The sequence below is a fragment of the Parasteatoda tepidariorum genome, chromosome X2, assembly GCF_043381705.1.
Source record: "Parasteatoda tepidariorum isolate YZ-2023 chromosome X2, CAS_Ptep_4.0, whole genome shotgun sequence".
In the NCBI taxonomy this organism is placed as follows: Eukaryota; Metazoa; Arthropoda; class Arachnida; order Araneae; family Theridiidae; genus Parasteatoda; species Parasteatoda tepidariorum.
In genome coordinates, this window is record NC_092215.1 from 10298560 (window position 1) to 10320664 (window position 22105).

The 22105-nt window shown below is 27.0% G+C and overlaps 1 protein-coding gene across 1 annotated transcript in view; it reads left to right on the plus strand.

Annotated features, from left to right (window-relative positions):
* Positions 1-21789, plus strand: part of LOC107444942 (WD repeat-containing protein 20) — a 34451-nt gene extending 12662 nt beyond the window's left edge. Inside the window, exon 4 of the mRNA XM_016059573.4 lies at positions 3542-21789. Within this exon, the coding sequence (XP_015915059.1) occupies positions 3542-3604 (63 nt within the window). The 3' untranslated portion in view covers positions 3605-21789. The remainder of the gene's footprint in view (positions 1-3541) is intronic.
* The last annotated feature ends 316 nt before the right edge of the window (positions 21790-22105 follow it).

Sequence of the window (22105 nt, forward strand, 5' to 3'; positions counted from 1 at the left end):
AAAAAAATTACAAATAATGTTTAGGATGGTCCAAATCACAGAATTTAGCATAAATGCATGTCAAAAATGTGGGATTTTATTTGTCCCCTTTGTTAGTACTTTCTATTTAATTATGAGGCTCTGTAGCGTATCTACCACTAAAAAATTCAACTACAATTCACTAGTATATAAGACATGTTAACTCGACTCTATGTCGGGGTACCTTTTCATAGATAACGGTTGACATGGTCTGATATACCAGTGAATTGTATTGTAATTTTTTGTAGTGGTAGATATGCTACAGGCTCTTTTATTATTTTATGTCAATTAATAAAACATTGCACCCGTAAGTAGCACATTCTTGCAGAATGTTTTGTTTTTAGATACATTTAATATATTTTTTTAGAATAAAATACTTCTGTGATTTTCCCTCTGTTACGCTTGGAATTCAATTCATATATAAGAAAAAAAGCATTTTGTTGCAAAAATGTTTTATTAAAACATCTGAAAATACTTTGAAATAATTAAGAACTTTTATTTTTAGTATGAAATATTTTGAAACTAGTTAATAATTTAGTTACATTGACTCAGTTAAACATCTTAACTCATTATGCATTCCAAAATGAATAATTTAGATTTTTAAAAAAAAAAAAATAATAATTTTTTAGATACTTTTCTTTTAGAAAAGTGTTTCACAAATTTATGTTAGTTGAGCTTAACTTTGTTATTCTCTTTCGAAAACTACTCATGTTTTCTCGTAACAAAATTTGAAACTTCATATTGTTTCAAAAGTAGCATTTTAAATAATTATATTTTGTATGCAAAATCTAAATATGGTCTCAGGGTTAATTTTGTTTTCTTCAAATAATCAATTGTTTTTAAAGTAATACCTTTATAAATAACTTAATTGTAATTCTTTGGAATAATTGAATGCTTGTTTATTCTGAGTTCTCCCTTGGAATCGAAGAGCAGGGCGCTACCTCTCAGAAAAGGGCATTTTGTGTTTTGAAATGGCTCTCATTTAACACTAAAAATTTATGAAAAAATGTAATATTTGATAACTGACTTTGATCCTCAACAATTTTTAAATGATCCTCTTATGTTATTTTGTGTGTATCTTTCCAAAAATAGTTCTCTCTCATTATGAGAATAAGAGAAAATTTTGTAGTTTATAAAAATAATTAAAAACATGCTAATAGACAATCTCAGGGCACAATTTTTAAAAAACAAACAAACAAGTAAACTAAAAATAAATTTAAAATTGATAAACAACTTGAAAGCATTTTATATAATTTAGGCTGAAAATTATGAGCAAATAAACATTTAAAGTTGCATTTTTTTTTAAAAAGGTATTTATTTATAAAATAATTTTAAGAATAAAAATAATTGAAAAATTTATTAATATCCTCCAGTATTGGTCCTCGTTAAACTGTGCTACTGTAAAGTGCCTGACTTCACGTGCAGGTCGTTGGGCTACCGAAGCCGGGGTGCCATCCCCTCTGCAGAGGATCAAAATTGTGATGGCATGTCTTCGGATCATCCTCAGGGATGTTTCCTAGACCGTCGCCAATAGCCCATTGTGCAGCTCTTGTGCGTTGAAACGAACTACAGCTACAACAACTATTAATATCCTTCCCCTAAAAAAAGAGATACTTATAAACATTTAATGATTTGAGAATAATCCTAACAAAGTAAATATTTGTAATAGTATTAATTAAACTTATTAGCTGAATCAAACCTATTTACACACATAATTTTTCCTGTGTGTAATTGTTATTTAAACAGTAAATTATTTTTGTAAAAATGGAATACGAATAAAAAGGCAATTGTTTTTAAGAGTGGTGACCTACTTTTACCAAAAGGACAATGAGGGCACTTATGAGTATTAAAGAGAAGGCAAAGCAGACCGCTTATGGAGACACTTATGGAGAACACTGGTTTATTTAAGGGTTTTCACCACGGTACACAATCTTTTTCAGTTTGACAATGTGCATGGACTTCGGTTGTAAAGTCATTGTTAATGAAATTAATAATTCAATTAAAAAAGTATCCAGCCTCTTTCCAATTTATTTTAATTTTGAAAGTGTTAAATTAATATTAAAAAAAAAACTGATCGGCATCTTTAACCTTCCATTAGACGCGCACTTGTTTCCGACATGGTTAGTCGCGTTGCACCTATAAGGTGTTTTTGAATTTTTTAAAGTCAAGTGAAATTTATTCTAGTTTAAATAGTTAATTGTTACCTATTTAAGATTCTTTAGATATATTAAGTATGAAAAAACTTATTTAATTACTAAAATATATGAAAAAACTATCACAAATAATTGCACAACATAAAGAAAAACAAAGAAAAGTAAAATTGTAAAAAAACATTGAGAGTCTTATATATCGGAACAACTTATTTCAATATCACATGTTAGTATAAAAATATTATCTTAGAGGCTGTCTGATGCAGAACTACCTTCATGTGAACAAGAATTTTTGCAAGAGGTCTTTACAAATTGTTGTTACATTACTCAAACATAAGTGTTTTCCGCAAGTAGCATAAGTATAATTATTTTTGTTTGTTTATTTTTTTGACATGGCACGCACAATTTTCTTTTCTTGGCTTCATTTTCTGACAGTGAATTTTCTGAGGCTTGAGAAGTTTGCTTTTGCCAATCGAAAGCGAAGTACTGAAGATAAATTTTTCTTGCTCCTGCGTCGGATCATTTCATCCATCACAAGTTGTTTAGCCAATTGACGCAAGAAGGTTCTACGGTTTTTCACTTCGTAACCACTTTTTTCGTATATAACTTGACCATTTATACCTGCTATGTTGAGTAGGGCAAAAAATAAGATAAAATATAGATATTTAATTCATAAAAATATTATATCCATAATACTTGGGTCAATGGTCGCGTTGCACCTGTGGGGTGATTTGAGCCGCTGCAACTCTCCATCGACATGTTCGAAGGTCGGGAGTACACGGACCTTTGAGTAATTCAAAGATAGGAAGATAACATTAGGCTCGCCCCCCGGAAAAATCTATTGACGGCAAAGGAGGTGGAAGTGCAGTAAAGATGCACCTGTGAGGTGCGTGCGTCTAACGGAAGGTTAATAATGTATCGGATTAAAATGGTGTGTCAAACTAGCTGATCAATTTTAATGAGTTGCCTATCTGCACTTAGTCTGCCACTTATTAAAATGGTCTTGCTTTGCAGATCTCCATGCACAGCATCAGACCAAAACCTACAGATACCTGAGTATGAAAATTAGTAAAATGATTCTATTTATCGCTTGCCATTCAATCATAATTATCGCTTGCCATTCAATCATATTGGTTTTGTGTACTCCATAAATACTTTTTAGCATGGTATAATTTAGGAATGGGCAACACAAAGCAATTCACACACAACGGAATATTTTTCTGTATTATAGCAAGGTAGACAAATTTTCTCCTTTTTTTATATTTTTACTAATAATTAAATAATATCTTAATCTATAAGCATTTACTGTAAATGCAAACTATTTCTTGAAATCAATATTAAGCAAATAATAATGATGTAATTTCATTTTTTAGATACTTGCTCAACATGTGTCTAGCCCAAGTTCCAGTAATCCAAGTGGAGGAACGGTTGTTTAACACTAGAGAAAGTATAATTTAACATTTTGACAAACTACCTAAATGTTTCCTACACAGCAGCTGTTTTATTCATGCTGCTTATCTTGCTAGTCCCAGTGAAACTTATGTAAAACATAATCAAAAATGAAATCTTGCTTCTCATTCTGGGGCAATAAAAGCATTTCTAAGATATTGAAAAGATTTTCGCATTTCAGCTATAACAGTTAAAAGTTATAAACTTTCAATATATAGTTTATTTTTATGTCTTATGGAAGACTTGTTTTATTTCTTTTACTAAGAGAAAATTTTGACTAATGCACATGTGCAATTCACTCATTTGTAACTCATACATTTACTGAATACATTTTTTACTCGTTACATTTGAGCTAAACTATTTATTGTTTTATATCTTTACTTCTGCTTGATTCAATTTAAATTGTATTTTAAAGAAGAAGGCATATGCATTGTTAGATTTCTCCATATTATTAAAATTCCAACATTATATGTTTAAAATATTCATTATTTCATTTCCTTTTCCAGAACAGTTATCTTTACTGTCAATCTTTTTAATCAACCTAATCACTTATTTTTTCTTAATTACAAGAATTTCCTCAATAATTTGCATTATGATGAAATTTTTATGGCTAAATCTAAATTAAATATTTCTTTTTTAAGGTTTAATATATATTTAAAAAAATAATAGTAATCTAATTTTTGATTTTATTGTAACTTTTGAAAAAAGAAATTACATTAATATAATTTATAAATCATGAGTATCTTATAACTTTTTCTTTCTAAAAGTTTTCTATATTAGTATAAGCTCGAAAAATCTTTAAGTTACAAAAACTATGTTTCTGAGGGGTATTTTCAGTTTTCAATATTTTTATTCTTTTGTTGTATTCAATTTTTTTTCTTTCTAAAATATCTTCGAAGATTTTTTAGTTCATGTTTTGTAAATGATTTGAAATAATTCATGACTGGAAAATAATGAACCTGGGTTTTCAGAATATGTGTAGAATTTTAGTTATTCAGTAAAAAGCAAAAGCAGGGATGCCAATTACTAAATATTTTTAATTTTTGCGGATTCTAGATTTTTAATGTAATGGAATGCACCGTACCTTGATTTTTTAAGGGTCTCTTATTACCTGGTACCCCTTTAAATTTTTTAGTTGTCTTTAACCTCTTAGATTTAAAGCTTTTTTTGCCATTTAAAATATTTTTATTTTGAAGAAACTAATTTATTTGTTTAATATTTAAATTTGGAGTAATCTTTTTTATGATTCTATAGACTGTTAGATTGTAAATTATATGTACTTCTTTTTACTTAGTTAAAACCTTCAAATAAATCTTTGATAAAAAATATCATTTCGATATTCAAATAATTCTAAAAGACTATACAAATCCCACAGAACAGTAATACAAATTGGGCAATCTTGCTGTTTCATTTCCCCATCTCTCTTAGTCCTAAACATCAGAATTCCCTCTTTCTATCGATTTTGGCAGTGGGTGAAGGGCATCTCTTTTCTGGTAGATTCGTGTTTTGTACTAATGCAGGCAATAGAGAAAAGTAAATTGTTTTTCAGCAAGACGCTGCTTGATTAAAAGTTATTTTGGAATTCTAATTTTTAATGTGTATGAACTGAATGAAATTGTTTACATTTTTACAAAATTAATCTGCTATTTTCAAAAAAATCTGAAGTTATTTTGTAGCATACCTGTATATTACTTTTTTTAATGATTTATCGATATTCAAGTATATAAAAATCAAGTTTTAACTTTAATCTAACATATAGTTTATAATTGTGCAGCATCTTGTAAAATCATCGATATCTTTTCTGGAATTTTTGAAGATGATTACAATAAATAATTTTAGACATGGCAAGGAGTCGAAAATTAAAATTAGGAGTAAATAAAGGATTGCATCACCTTAAGAAGCTTTTAACAAAATCTGCTTAGCTCTTTTAAACTTTCTAGTTTATTTCAACTTTATACCTGCAATGATAAGACTAACCATTATAATACCATTGCTTGTCTTCTCATTTTTTTTATGTATTATTGCAATTTAAAAGGACCAGATGATTTCATCAAAGAATTTATATTTAATGTTAAAAAATTTTGCCTTATATTCAAATGGTTTTGTAATAACCTTTCATAACCCCTCTTTTCTGTGAGCAAATGTATATTATTAATTAAATTATTTCAATGCAATAGCTGTTGATATTGAAGAGTTTATTCTTTCAAAAAAACACAATGGAGGGTTTAAAAAAAAGCAATATAAGTGAACGAAGAATCAATAAAACTTCGTCTACTAAATTTTAGCAATAAAATAGTTAATAAATTATGTATTAGTAATTAATAATACTATATAATCATTACTTTATGATTATGTTGTCTTCCTATTTGTTTATAGTTCCTTAGTAGATAGTTTAAAAAGCATATATTTGGATTGTAGAATGAATAAAATTTAATTATCTGGATTGATATGTTATAAGAAAAAGGTGCACTAGCTAAAATTTTATTTATATAGTAAATAAAACAAATGTAATCCCGAAAGAAGATAAATTAACTTTCCTATAAAATGTATAAAGTTCTCCTTGAACAATTTTTTTTTGTGCAACCAAATAAAGTAATAAACTATAATATTTTAAGATTTTTAACTTCAAAATTCCAGCATAAATTTTCTTCCATTGAAATAACAAGGAAAAACTGATAATAGAAAAAATCTCTCTTGATTCGCCATTCAGTAATGTGGTTTCATTCTGAAGACAAAAATCATAGTGATGTGCGTATTTTATTTACATTTCTCTTCTATGGGTCTTACTAGTGACCAGTGTTACCCCCCCCCCAAAAAAAAAGAAAGAAAAAGTAGAGAGTAATCTCACTCTATTAATTTTTAGGAGTGAAATTCAAAATAGGGAGTGAAATTTAAAAAACAAATTAGTAAATTACCGCCATTTTCTGTCACATATTATAACTAATAATGTGTGTTAGAATGACATTATTTCCACTTCATTTACTCTATTGCAATAGGAGGAGGTCCCTTAAAAACAAAACAAAATAAATAAATTTAATGTAGGCTTTTATGCATTTTGTTGTTCCATTAATTTTTTTCACCTGCAAAAAATTCATGTCACAGTTGACACCTTTATTGGAGCATTAAAAAGAGGTTCTTAACAAGACAATCATGAAAGAATTCTCAAATGCTCATTCCCAAGCAAAGTTTACTTGATAGATTTTTTTCCACTTTGTATGGCAAGTAGTTATTGGCAGAGTGACTATTTCCTGAATTTTGAATGTATGAAAGATTTTATGCCAAGTTTGAAGTCCTACACTTCACATTGCTTACTATTATAATGGTCTGAATTTGTTTTAATTTTTCCTGCTCTTAAAGAACTTCATTGCCCAATTCCCAGGCCTTATATATTTGTTCTACTGATAGTATATAGTGGTGAATATCTAATTTAAACAGGAAAAGTTGGAATGTATGGGAAAGGGATGTGATTTTCACCATCTGTACACTCTTGAACAAAAGTCTATAATCTTTATGCCTTTATAAAAAATAATTAAGTCCTTTAAAAAAAGAATTCCTTTTTTAATAGCTCTGCATTTGGGTGCATATTACCATGTATGGTGCTTTTCATTATAATTATTAATTAAATGATCAAAAGCATCATTACTTGCACTTAAGTTGTAGTTGTTTAGATTTAAAGTCTAACAGTACAAAAATTTTAACAGTTACTTCATCACATGTGTTATTTAAATTGGGTTGATTTCAAATATTCATTTGTGAAATTAAAAATGTCTTTCCCTTTAACAGTTATTGGAATCCCTACAGCTGCTTAACTAACAGTGAGTACTAGCTTACGTGCTGCATAATGTATGTGCAACAATATCGGACAATAGCTTTTCAGTTGAGCTCCAACACTATTTATAGAGCCCATCATCACGAATGTGCCAGCTGAGCCGAATCCCAGTACTTTATTGAACATTTTTATTGAACCGAATCCCAGTACATTTTTAGATTTTAAAAAGTTCAAAATTGACCTAAATTATGCCATTTGCTGTTTCATTTGTAATAGTCAGATTGGCCCCAAAACAAACTTTTGAGCTTCTACCTGTAAAAAAGTTTCACAACGATCAGTTTTTTGCCGCTGAGACAATCTGTTCTTTCATCAATTTATTTGGAAATGATAGGGCTATTTCCAACGTTATTGTCAAACATTTTACTAACACTTCAGGTATGGCAGTTTTTTAAAAAAAAAAAAATCTTGGTGAGTTTTCTGTTATGCATGCTTATAGTATCATTGACAGCATTTGCAACTTAATTTGCTTTCTGTTGTATCATTAGTGGCTTAAATTTTGTTTAAACCATTTTCTTTTTACACTTTGTGTAAAGAGTTTTAAAAAAACTAAATTAGAGTTGCTTGCAAAAAGCTGCAGCCTTTACAGAATTTTCAAATGATGCAGCTTCTTGAAGAGCAATTGTTGTGACTTGATCAGCTGAGAATTGATGTTATACCAAAGTTGATTGTTGGAAGTTTGTGTTCCTTAAAGTAACCATTACTGTGGTTAATTTATTTTTTTTGCACATTATGCAAAATGCTCTTTCTAATTTTCCATCATATTCTATCTAGGAAAATTCCCCAAACCACTTAGAGCAAAAATTGCAAGCAGTTTGTTTTTAAGATTTTTTAAAATCCAAATCTAAATATAATGAAACATTACTCTAATGTAAATTGTTAGTACAATGCATGAAGGCCAGTGCACAACCTGGTATTAATCTACTAAACCTTGGTTTTCTACACACACTATAAAATTGTAACCATTTCAATGTGCTACTTAGCCATTGTTTTTGTAGAGTTGATATTATTTTGAAAAAAAAAATTTGAAGAAAACAGAAATTGGAATGTTTTAGTTAAATTTTCAATATTCTAAGTTAATATTCTTCAGTTTATATTCTTCAGTTTCAGTTTAGTTAATATTCTTCAATATTTTCAATATTTAGTTAAATTTTCAATATTTAGTTACATTTCTAATATTCTTCAATAATATAAGTTTAAAATAAATTAAAAATATCTTAGTGTTTGCGTTTTAACAGTTAAGGTCATGTTTTGGTTGCTATAAAAAACGAATTTCAAAAATTTAGGTTTTCAATACCATATTATGCCTTTCAAAATCTTTGATGAAATCAGACAATCTTTATTAAATTAGTGTGTTTGTTGAAAGATTATTTTATTTGTAATATTTTATAACAATGTGCTGCGTATAGGATTGTTAATCTTAAATCAATTAAATGTAGTGTAACGTATTTGATTGTTAGAATGAAAATTATTTTGATAAATATTAATTTAAATGTTTATTTTTACTTTATAACATTTCTTCAACCAATATTTATAATAACTGAAGAAAAAATATCTCCAGAACTACAGGAAAATAAGCGAAACATGTCTGAACTACATAAAATAACTTTTGCATGTTGGCATCCCTGTTCATCTCTTCCTTTTTTCTTTTTTTTTTTGAAACTTCTATTTTCATATAAGTTGAAAAATTTATTATCAATGTAATCATATTTAGCACCACATTGTGTAGTAAAGCCAATTTACATAGCTAGGTTAAATCTTCGGTTCATTTTGCCAACCATTTCTTTGGTTTGAATAAAATTTGAAAAATGTTGGTCTGATAAAAAGAGGAATGACAAATTTTTTTTTTTACAATTTTTATTTCCAATTCTTTTATTTTGAAAAAGTTTCAAGTTCATTTCTGTAGTAAAATTAATACCCTTCAAATAAAGCCATAGCTAGAGTGTTATTGTTTGAACCATTGTTGTGAAACTAAAAGCTTGTCAGGTTTGAATCAAATAACATTTTGTTGTCAGAGTATGCCTTCTACTTAAACTACTTTTTGTCGAAAAAATCTAGTCAAAAATAGAGAAGTTAAAAAAGAAACAAGGAAAATGTGATTTTTCAGAAGTTTACATCAAACTAGTTGTGTTTTAAGCATTTCTTTAAGTCATTTTATTTGTTTATCATGTGTGCTGAATTTTATTCTATTTCTTTCCAAAAGGCTTTTATATGCCAATTTAAATTTATCCCTTCATATTGCTTTTATAATATTTTCCCTTTTAAGCTGTTAATGGCAAGTTTTTTTTTCCTCCATAAATCGATTTGGATATGAAATCAAAGAAGTATCCTGGTTGATTTTTGTATAGCAGTATTGCTTTTATTACTTTTTGGGATGCATTGAAATCCCAATAGATAAAATAGTATTGTTAATGTTTTGCGTTATCTAGTAAATTTTTCACATTAAAGGGTATTTTACTACATTTTTAATAGAGTTTGTATACTACAGATTTTGTATGCACAGTTGCATTTTCTAGGCTGTGATATGCAGAGAGCAAAACATAGATTTCACCCTAGAAATCTGTTAGGGAATACGGTAATCTAATGTTTGTAGTAATACACAAATTCCTCATGTTCCACATAGATTTAGGTCTATTTTAAGTTATACATTATTGCACATGAAAGTGAGATAGATGAAAAAATTCTGTACTAAATTTTATGTGCTTCACTTCTGAAAAAAAAGGGGACACTATTTAGTATTTCTGCTATGTAACATTAATAGCAATAATAGGTTAATAGCAATGGCTTTAATTTATTTATTTTTTTGATGGATCCTGTAATCGTAAGAAATCTTAAATTAATAATTTTATGAGTTTCTTGATGTATATTACGTTATGATGTTTTAAAAAATGCAAAATGTATCTTACACTTGAAGTGCAACACTTGTTATTTTTGACATATATATACTTGTAAAGGACTGTGATTCCGGCATTCCTCAATCTCTAAAGAACTATATTGTTTCAATATTGTTATTTACTTCTAGTTTTATTTTGTTTTTAAAAGATCAATGAATACTTTTATTTCTTATGCTTAAAGTATTATATCATGTTTTTTTTTGTTTTTTTTTTTTTAAGTTCTGTTTTGTAATAATGTCACTTTAAGTAATATCAGAAATATTTTTGTTTTGTTCTTTATTTCAATATTAGTTGTAATTTTAGCTTACTGTGTTATGAAATATAATTGCTGGTTTTATTTATTTTTGTGTAAAAGAATCAACTTTTTTTTGCACTTTAAATTGTTTGTTAAATTTTAAATTTTCTTTCTATCTCAGATTTTATATTTCTTTTAATGATATTGACTGAAAAAATATGAAAAGTAATAAATTTTTTATTAATACTTAACCTGAATGTTTTATTTCTTTAACATTAATTTATCTCTTATTTAGTCACAAAATGTTTTGATTTATCAGTGTCTTTAAATAGATCTCTCATTTCTATAAAATTAAGTTTATAATATCCATATAGTCTTGGTAAAAACAGAAATATCAAATTGCCATCTGTTATTTTTACATAAAATTTTTGTATAATATACAGTGTAATTAACTTGGCACTATATTAGATCTGACCTGTACCTGATTATCAAGTGTTGTAAGATCATTAGATGAATTCATAAAACAAGAATGTATGAATTGTGAACTGCATAATTATTAATAACACATAAAGCAATAAAATGGATTAAAACTAAAATTGCATTTTAAGGAAAAGCACATTTCTTTTAAAATTAAGTTGTAATATATTTATATATTACATATGTCTTATTAAGATTAATAAAAACATGATTAAAGAAATGTTTGCCTATCAGGCGGGCTGGTTTCTAAAGAGTTACGTATTAGGTGATAGTAAAGCTTATTTACTTGAAAGTTATGTTTTTTAAATCTTTTTTCTGTGTCCATTTTACAATAACTTGCTGTTGATAATCAAAAAAAGAAGAAAGAACTTAGTTATATAAATAAAAGCTTGAGCGTCACCCTATTACACATGTAAAAAAAATGTAGAAAGAGTTTCATGGGAATTTAATCTATATTTTAGCTTTACTTCTACTTTTTCTAGGGTATTATATCATATTTTTATTGTTTACTTTAATCTATTAGTGTGCATGATCTCTTTTTTTTTAGACAGTTTCACACCATATTGTCTTTATTTCAAATTATGTCCAGTATTTATGACAGCAGAACTTACTATTTAATTAATTATGCTGCTTTTTTCATATTCTAGCCATAATTTTTGAAATTTAAGAAAAAGTGTTATTGTGTTTCCACTTTGTTTTCATTCAGAACATTATTAAACACAAGAATAAGAATGTTTTTTTCCCCTTGAACTCTCTTATAAAAATTATAAGATAATAGGTTTGGATAATTTCGCAGTTTGTACTGTTTCTATTGCAATTTTTTTAAACTTTTCAAATGAAAACAAGTTATTAGGAAGGGTTGTTTCAGTTATATTTTAGTTGATATCTTGTCATATAAAATATTGATATTTAATTCACGGAATATTACTGAAAAATTGCATTAGCAGTAATAGGTTAATTAAATTTATGAGTTGTAGTCTTTCAGTGTGCTGTATGTTTGAAATCTCTCTTATAAAAGATTCTAGGTAAAACTCAACTTCAGTCCTATTTTTTATGGAATCTATCTAACCATCATAGGCATTCATAAGCAGAGCTTGAGGCATTATTTCATGTGAATTTATTTATTCAAAAACAAAAATAATAACCTAGAAATTGTAATAATTCTGAATTGGATTTTAAATATATCTAATAATTACATTTTTCTAAAACTTACCTCTGGAAAGAGTGTTTTTTCTTGTATCTTTCATATGTGGTAATGTTTGTTTGTAATATAATTTGGTTTAATGGTGTGGTATATCTTTTACAATACCTAAGTCTTTTAGATAATTTTATAAATTGCTTTTTTCAGAGTGATTTGTGCTACATTTATAGGTCAATTTTGTAATAGAATTTTAGGAAATCCAATTATAGGACTGCTCAGGGTTGTTTATTTTTAAAATTAAAAATAGACTTGTGATTAGTTTTAATGACTCTTAACAAACAAAAGACTTTACCTTTTCAAAACAGAATTTCAATCTTAATTTTTTAAGATAGCAGAAAATATAAATCTTTATTTGTAAACTGTTAAAGAATAAAATACGATTCCATTTAAAACTTAATGTCGTTTATTACTAATGCTTTATGACCAATGTCTCAGATATACAAGTTATGCCCAAAACTATCACTTTTGTCGATCTTCTAGAGTAGCTCTCAGCTTAGCAAAGTAATAACAAAAAATCATGTTGGAATATGGTTAATTTTTTAGAAGCATTTCACAAACTTTTTTTAAATAAATACAAAAGAGTTTTCAGACAATGCTCACAACTTCTTCAGGGTGCGTACCGACACCTTATACTCCTTGGAAATAAAAAAAAGTCTCCAAGGAGTACTTCGAACTACTTAGATTTCTAAATTATTCCTTAAGAACTCCTTAGATTATTGTGTTGCATAGATGAACTTACTAAGTCCGCTGATGAATTTGCTGTCCAAACAGGGAAGCTAAATTATATGACTTAGCTGTCAAAATCTAATAGTTTAAGAAAAACTTCAAAAGAAAAAAATTGAATTGCAAGAGTTAGAAGAAAAAAATAACAGCAAAAAATTTTAATTTTACATGTTACAAGCACACTTAATTAATAATTTACTGTGATTTTTTTTTTTGTTTGTATAAAATGCCTTAGATTTTTTTTATGTAATTCAAATTTAAAAATATAAGATTGGTAGGTTTTTATGTTAATCTTTAACATCTGTTCTTTAACAAGATTTATTAAAATATTTAAAACTGGAAAATGTATTTATGTGTAAAAGTGATAACTTTATTTATTTTTCTTGATAAAGTTTAACAAAGTCAAAATTTATTTCAAAAGGGCTAGAAAAACTATGCAAACTACACATTTTTGCGAGTTCCTTGTAATAACTGCTTTTTAATTTTTTTTATAAAAAAAACTGTTTAGTTATCTTTTAGCACAAAGTTTTTAAATTTTTGACGAGTCCTTAAAATTTTGGACTCCTTGAATTTCTTCTTCTGATCTCTGTATGAACCTTGCTTCTTACATTAATCATGCTTCTGTATTAAGTCCTTTTTAGTGTTTCTAATTTGCAAGTTGTTATCAGTTGATGTCAGTTGTTATCAGTAGAAAATCAGTTATATATATCCGGAATGCTGGGGGTGTTTTAATTTCACTGTTTTTTATATTGCTAAAAATGATTCAATGCAGCTTAACTATATTCCTACTGTAGTATTGAATAAGAAAAGCCCTTTTAGTGTTTTAAGTGGATATTTGTATTTTCACGACTCTTTGCTTTATTTATATAGTAAAGCAATAGCAATATATTTTTCTTACAATTTCCTCACCACCTTCTATTTAGTGATATTTCCCCCTTGTAAATAATCAAAGCAAAAAATTAGATAATTCATTTTATCTAATTTTGCTGATTTCGTTTTCATAAATAAAAAATGCATAAATAAAACAGAAATAAAAAAAAATTATCAAAATTTCTCCATTCTACCCCCTAATAAATCTGGCAGGGACTGATTTGAGAATTTCTTTCTCTGCTTTCACAGCCATATTTTCCCTGCCATTTGACTTTCAGGCATCAAGAATTAGATGGATAGCAGTTCAACTTTTTACTGGGAAGAGAGCCTTGCTTTTGGATATTCAGTTGGCAAACTCTCCAATTTTATACTTTCAATTTTAGATGATATCTCAGGATTTCAAGCATTAACTCTCGACATCTCCTTAAATCGTAGTTTAGTTAGAACACGTCTATTCCGGAAATCACCTATTTTAAAAATAATTTTTATATTTTATTAAATAAAAATTAAAACACTTTCAATAAATTCAGTGATTTTCGAACAAATTTTGTCAAAATTAGGTGACGACTAATTTTGTCCAAAGGTTAGGTGGCAGTGGTTGGTACTATTTACAAGAGTCAATAATTTCTCAATCATGTGAACTAGTTATTGATTTTAAGGTGGAATTCAGTATTGAATGCCAATAACCTATTATGCAACAAGGGTCTGACCCTGAAACTCAGAATATAATATTTGTCTAAATATTTGAACTAATGTACAAATTTGTTTAATCTTAAAATATCCTTTAATTTATCTGTCAGAAAAATAATGGTTTACTGTATGACATATTCAGTTAGAACTGATTTATTATGCGTAAGGTTTATGAAAATATAATTTTTAAATATTTAAAATTATAGCCAATAATTTTGTGAATATTTTGTTCATCAAAATTTGTATTTTAACTTTTAAACATATGTACTGAAGGTGTTTAAATATTAGTGTATAATATCCACTTGGGTGGGGGCGGGCTTCTTTTAGAATGTTCTCCTTGCCACAGTTTGTGATACGTTTGATTTGTGTTTACGTACTAATAACTAAAATGTAAAGGGATATTTATTTTGTTAACTGCTTGAATGTTTATGACAAATATAAGATATATTGGAAATTGAATTATCAAGAGTAGTTATAAGACATCTTGTCAAAGAATTCAATATATTCTTTTAAAATATCTTACTGAAAGGTTGAAGTGTGGAGTTTTCTAGTCTTCTTTGTAAGATCAAAATTAAAATTTATGGTTTGAGAAATGTATATCAGTTCTTTTTTATCAGTGACTTACATAATTAAATAATATTTTTTATAACAATGTTGTGTATAAGTTATTTTTTGCTGGTTATGAAACAATGAAATGCATCTTTTTATCAAAATTATTTTGAGGGCTTCATTTAAAATTTAAATTTCTTTCCTTCAATAACAAAATTTAAGTATGAACAAACCCGACTATTTCACAAACTTTGCTTTTGTTTTTCATTTTCTGTCTCGTTAAGCTTAATTACAGAAGAAAAATTTATTAAGCATCAATGTTTGTTTAATAATTCAATAAAAACATTTTAATAGATTTCAATTAAAATGTGTTCTTTATTTGTAATTAACTAATAGCTCTTTCATTATAATTAAGTGCAGCATATATTTAATCAAATGTATTACAAAAATTCATTAAATATTTCAGATATGCCTATTTCAATATGCATAAGAATCAGTCATTGATTTTATTAAGAGTAATCAAGTTTCAAACAAGCTAGGCATTTCTGATTGAAAGAATTTGTTGATCAATTTGGGTAATTTTCTTGTAATTGTATTTTAGGATGCTGAGAATATGGATAACATGAAAAATTTGTTTAAGTATGCTCATTGGAAATTAGGATTATTTTCTTGACTACTTTTAATTTAATCCGGATTTTTTAGGGAAACATGGAAAACTATAATTTTGCTAATGTCCTTCTGTTTATCGAAATTATGCCATAATTTTAGTCCATGCCTATAGTACTCAACAATTTAGGCTTACTCATCAGATTGATTTATAAGATGGAAGCCAATTTGTTGGAAAATTATTAAGTACCCTTTTTTCAATGACAAAAATTTAATAACAATATAATTTTAGTTCTTTTAATTAAGAAAATGTTAAATTCGTATCTGATTTAAATGATCAAATTGTGGTTTTACAACTTTTACTAAGATGAATTCAGTTATGTAATCCAATCATTCAACATATATGTGGTTAAAGGTGTGAAAATGTTATGCTTGCATAAAAAAATTGACTTAATATCTTTATAAGTTCGTGAAATCAAGAAATCATTCTTATTTTTAGAATGTCTTATTTTTATTGTCTGAAAGAGCAAAATTCTGGAAAATTTGGTTTTTTAATTGTTTGATTCTGAGAATTATGTAAGATATAGCATAGAAGAGATAACGATTTCTTAGATGAGTATCTTGCATGATACTTGAATTACTTATGTTTATTTCGTATGTTGCAACAAATTTTATTGAATTTAAGTTGAACCAATGGGTCCTGTTTTTAACACTTACTTTAATATTGCCTGATCATTTTAAAAACATAATTTAATGCTGTTGAAAGCTAGAATTTATACAGTAGAATATTTTAAAGTAACATGCATCATAACAATCCTGCATTAAACTTGATAATTGTAGTAATTGTATTAGCAAAAAGTATGTTGAGATAGTACATAGTGCTAACATATTCTTATTGATTGATCTAGCATCTTGTTAGGTATGTAAAACAAACTTAGTTTTTCCCCCATCATGCTAATAATTTCTCAGTCAAATAATGCTTTTTTTCTACAATTTTAGCTCTGAAGAAATTAGGTTTCTTGAACATTGGAATGAAAAAGCACTTAGAGTGTTTCTGCATTGATGCTATAGACTTAACTGGTTATGAAGAATAAATGCTTTTTTTTAATCTCATATTTTTGGTTTTTTAAAACTCTTAAATTTTCAACAACCGATAAGACAGTATCTATAGCTTCATTCAATTCCAGAACAAGAAATTAAATGAGTTTATATAAACAAATTCTTTCTATAATTTTTATTTTTAAGTGAGTAAAACAATAGTTAATTTTGAAAGCTTTTACACCCACCTTATCAGATAATTGTTCTGCTATTAAGATAATAATATTATAATACAATAATTTCTTTTAAATGTTATAAAATTTTTTTCAACCACACATTAATTTTTCGTTTGAACAAGAAGTTTGAACTTAGAAGAATTAAATCTGGGAATTCTATCTATTAGACTTGTTGCAACTATGCATGGGACAACACATCTGTTAAATATGGTACTGTTTGTTTACTTGAAGGTGTCAATGGCCTCCTTTTCTTTGATTCTCTTGTCCATTTGATGGCCAGAATAAGCCAATTTGATTATGCGGTTTAACACTTTAAAACCTTCTATTGGGAGATATTTTTGTAAGTTAAGGGTAGCAACTACATGATAATCCAAATCTTGGGAGGCTGTTATACACTAAGATCCGAACATGTGATGAGAAACGAACAGACAATGTTTCGCACATCTAATATGTTTGGTTTTTAACTTAGATATTTTTCTCATTTGCTTCAAAAATATACAAATTGGAAATTACAGTTGACATGTTTCAAGCACTCAAAAACAGGCTCCCATTTTCTAGACTTGCCAGACGTGAATGAGAAGAAACAAACATGATTTGAAATATAAAATTGCTGAATGATAGTATTTCAAATCATTTTTGTTTATTCTCATTCATGCCTGGCAGGGCTTTAAAATGGGCGTTTGTTTTTAAATGCTTGAAACATGTTGATTGTGATTTTCAATTTATATATTTTTGAGGTGAATTTAGTTTTTAATCGAATAATATCTTACCTCTTCAGTTTCTTGGGATTATTTATTTAATTTTCCTCTTACGTAACAACCATGGAAGATGTTTAACTGGTTCTAATATGTAACAAGTTCTGTTTGTGGGTGTGTGATGGAATATTTTTATTTCCTTGTGGAGTTAACTCCTAGAGTAGAAATATAGGTGTGTAAATTCCCTTTCCTTTCTTGATAAGAACATAGTCACGTAACACCTTAATGATTTTTATGACAGAAAACCCTTTTTATCTGCCTATTCCTATGAAGGTGCATTCATGATCGGCTCTTGAAACAAAATAACTTAATTAAAAAATAGTTATCTATTGCTGTTGCTTATGTATATGAAGAATAATTCATCAAATTAAAACTTCATATGTTTTGCCGCTATGATTTTTATTATGTTATACTAATATGTTATATTGCAGTTTATATGTTAAAATGTGCCATTAAATATGAAGCTAACTACTTTTAAGCTTTTTAATTTCCTATTAAATAGGAATATTTTAAATCAAATGAAAATTTATCATGTAGATATCAATATTATGCATTTACCTGAGAATTTATTTTAATATTTGTTATGAAATTTATAAGTTTCACGTAAAGCAATGGATTAAGTTAAACATTTAGAACAACTTCCTGATTCAGTATGATATTATTTACTATTTCAGACTAATGTAACATTTCTTACGCTGAAGAAAAATTAATACATCTCTTGTTTCATGAAATTTCCTTTAATTTTCATAAAAATTATTAACAAATCACAAATGATCTTAATCAATTCATGAAGATATTAATTCAAAATTATCTATGCTTTTATGTTTTTTTAATTTTTTTTAAGTAATTTAAAAATACACATCCCAAACTTTGTACTTGCCAATGCTTGATATAGTGAAGGTATGAATTATAATTTTTTATTAAATTTCATTAATACTTATAAAGAAAATTATTTATAACTCATAATTTTATTCATTCTTTAAGAAAAATAAAATATCGTAATTATTGTACTGCATTTTCAATTTTCAGCATCTGTGGTAAGCAAATAAATATCCTGATTTGAAAGTGGTGTAGCAATTACAATTTTTTGTAATACAACCTTTTTTTCTTCATAAATTGATTTTTAATTTAAAGAAAAAATGTTTTACATTTTGAATAAGATTGACAATAAGTAATGAGCTAGTAAAAGAACACAGTATTGGATATGTTGTCATTTATCTGTTTTGTTAAATATTTTTTAAAACTGTTTCTTTATAATGAAAGAAAGACTTTTTGAAATCATTTAATAAATTTTGAAAGGTCAACTGTGAAAATATTTCTTATTACTCTTGCCTAAATATGAAGCATGAAACAAGCTTTTTCTTTTATAAATTCAAAAAAATTATGTTGATGTGTATTTTTAAATATATATGTTTAATTTATGATTATTTTCTTATTGTTCTTTAAACTCTAATAAGATATTTAATCTTGTTATCACTTTACAGTTACAATATTTTAATAATCAGTGATAATTATGATTTGATGATTACCTTAATGTTTATAAATTTGAGTAAAATTTTTTTTAAATTTTTTGTATTATTATTATTAAGAGTTATCAATGTTTTCTTTAAAATAAAGTTAAGTGTTAACTTTATTTAGCCATTCTAATAGATAACAGTAGTTGTGTTAGGGTTTACAAACATTTATTTTGTATAATCACTAACTCTATAATAACTCTAAACATCAGAAATAACAAAGAAAAATTTTAAAAAATCCAAAAAGACACTTAACTCAATGTGAATGATGTAACCTTTTGTTAATGATTTTCAGTCTAAAATGAAACAAGTTCATTTTTGAACATGTTTTCAGAACATGAAAAATAGACTTGCTCTCTGAGCCTATATATCTGCTGAAAGAGTTAACCTTGTTTGTTTTGATTTTAAAGGGGTCAGTAACACTTAATTTTCCTATGATGCAAAATGCAAAACCATCTAATTGTCAAACCACAGTTAAAAATTTCATCATAAAATGTGTCAACTAAACCAGTTGTGATGATACACAAAATTAGTATGTTTTTTGAGGATTCAATAAAAATTTTGGTGTTGAAAGAGAGGAGGAAAAAAACAACTTTTGTTTAGAATTTAAATTTTACTCGGTATTACAGGGACATCTGGTAATTTCTTTTAGCTTTCATTTTGTAAACAACTGATTTGACACAACTTTAAATTAAAGGATTTTATTTTTGAATTTTATTAACCTAGTGGCAAGAATTTTTCCATTTATTCTGAAATAGTGTTAAAAAGGTTGAAAACACATTGACTTATTTGGAGTTTGTTATTATGCTTATTTATTCACCGACTGAAACTAATATTAAATGGATGTATTTTTTTCTATTAAAACAAAAGTTTTTATTTATATCTTATCAATAACACAGTTCTGTTTTTCCAAATTTTTACAATTTTCATTTTAAAATATCATGTTGGACATAGGGAAGTAACTAATCCATTCTATGAATGTACATTCTTACTGAATTCTAGCAAGTGGAACAGTGTATCCATGTAGCTGACAGAAAGAGTATGGCGATAATTTAAAGAAATTTAATTACAGTTTATTTTATAATGCAATGTAGATGAATTGAAAATTAAGTTTTAAATGTTAACTATGAAATAAAAAAAGCAATTTTCAACGATCCTTAGGACAACATATGTCACTAGTTCATTCTCATGCTTCTAAAAAAATAATCCAGAAATTTTTGCAAAGTCTACTTTTAAATAATTTAATCTCATTACTGTGGTCTTCTATGTGAGCAAAATGTTCATGCTTATGTCCTTATTGGAAAACTGATTTTACGTTGCAGGAAAGACACCAGCTTAAAGTTTCAGGAAAAGCGAGGATTAACAAACGCTCTGAAGGCAAGGTATTGCATACATTCTACCTGAATTTAATGAATGAAATTTAGAAAACTTTTTTGGCTGTTTGATGACTATGTCAAGTTATAGTGTCAGTCGGGTTTTCCAATAAGTGCTTTGCATTTATTAGAAAAACCGGTTTTATATTGTATGAAAGGCCCCTTAAAGGTTAGAAAAGCCAGGACTAATGCTCCAAGGGCAAGGTAATACAACATTATCTCTATCTGAATTAAATACTTTCAAATGGAAACATGTTAAAAAAATCATTTATCACTTTGATGACTAGTGTTATTTTAGAGTTCGTTGCAAATGTTTCACATTTTTCAAAATATGAGTAAATACATAATAGATTAAAAGCCATGATAATATTTTGTTTTGTGTGTGTTTGTAGATACCATCTGTCTTCCAACTTGTACTTGTATGTGTGAAGCTAAAAATGTTATAGCTGAAAAGTGAATAATATTTGGGACTGTATATTGCTCAACAGTTATTGTTTTACATGCTCAAAAATGTAAAACGTTACTTATTTTAATGCAGTTCATAATTTGATTGTTAAATGTTCCTTTTTTTCCTCCTGAAAATGTTATTTTGAAGTTCAAGAACTTATTTATTTGTAATGAATGCGCTTCTGCAATTATCTAGTCTGAACTTCCTAGTTTAGGAAGCATAAAATAATAAGGGTTTGGCAATAGGTTGATGCACTTTTCTTTTGAACAAATAAAGCAATTAACCATTTCTTTACTTCTGTTATGAAATCAGCCTTAAATAAGCATTTAAAACAATAATTTTAATGGATCAAAACTTAAATAATGTTGCCTAATCAATTTATTGTTTACAAATAAATATGCAACAGTTGCAAGTAAATATGCAATAGTAACTTCTATAACATTTTGGTTATCTGTGCAGTATGCAAAAAAAAAAAAAAAATGTACAGAATAATTTTCAGAATTGTTGGTTTCCTTGTAAAAAGATATTGTACATATTTACAGTTAAACTTATCAGGTTGTAGTGTCTGATGTGCCTCAAGTTTCTCAGTGTATAAGCTGTATAACTTGTGTATTATAAAAGAAGGCATACAGATAATATATTACATACTGTTGAAAATAGTTATTTAAAGTGATGTAAACCTTCCTTTGTAAATGAATGTTACAAATTTTTATCGAATAAATTGAGTTTTTTCTTTACGCTTTTCATTCTTGTTTTGAAATGGTCACTTCATCTCATCATCATAAATATGATGGCAAGTTTGTCATGCTAAAAAAAGGGTCGAAATTAGTGAAAGTTTCGCTAGCGGCCACGCGGGAAAAAAAAGTCGGATATTTAAAATTCGTTTTAATCAAGAACTATTCGACTAATTTTGCCCAAATTTTTCTTTTGCATTGTAAAATTATATTCTTTAAAGAGATACAAAAATTTGTACCCCTTACAATTCAACGTTTTTTCGACCGTTATTAAATAAAAATAAAAAACAATACGAATTACTAAGTTACGAATAAATGT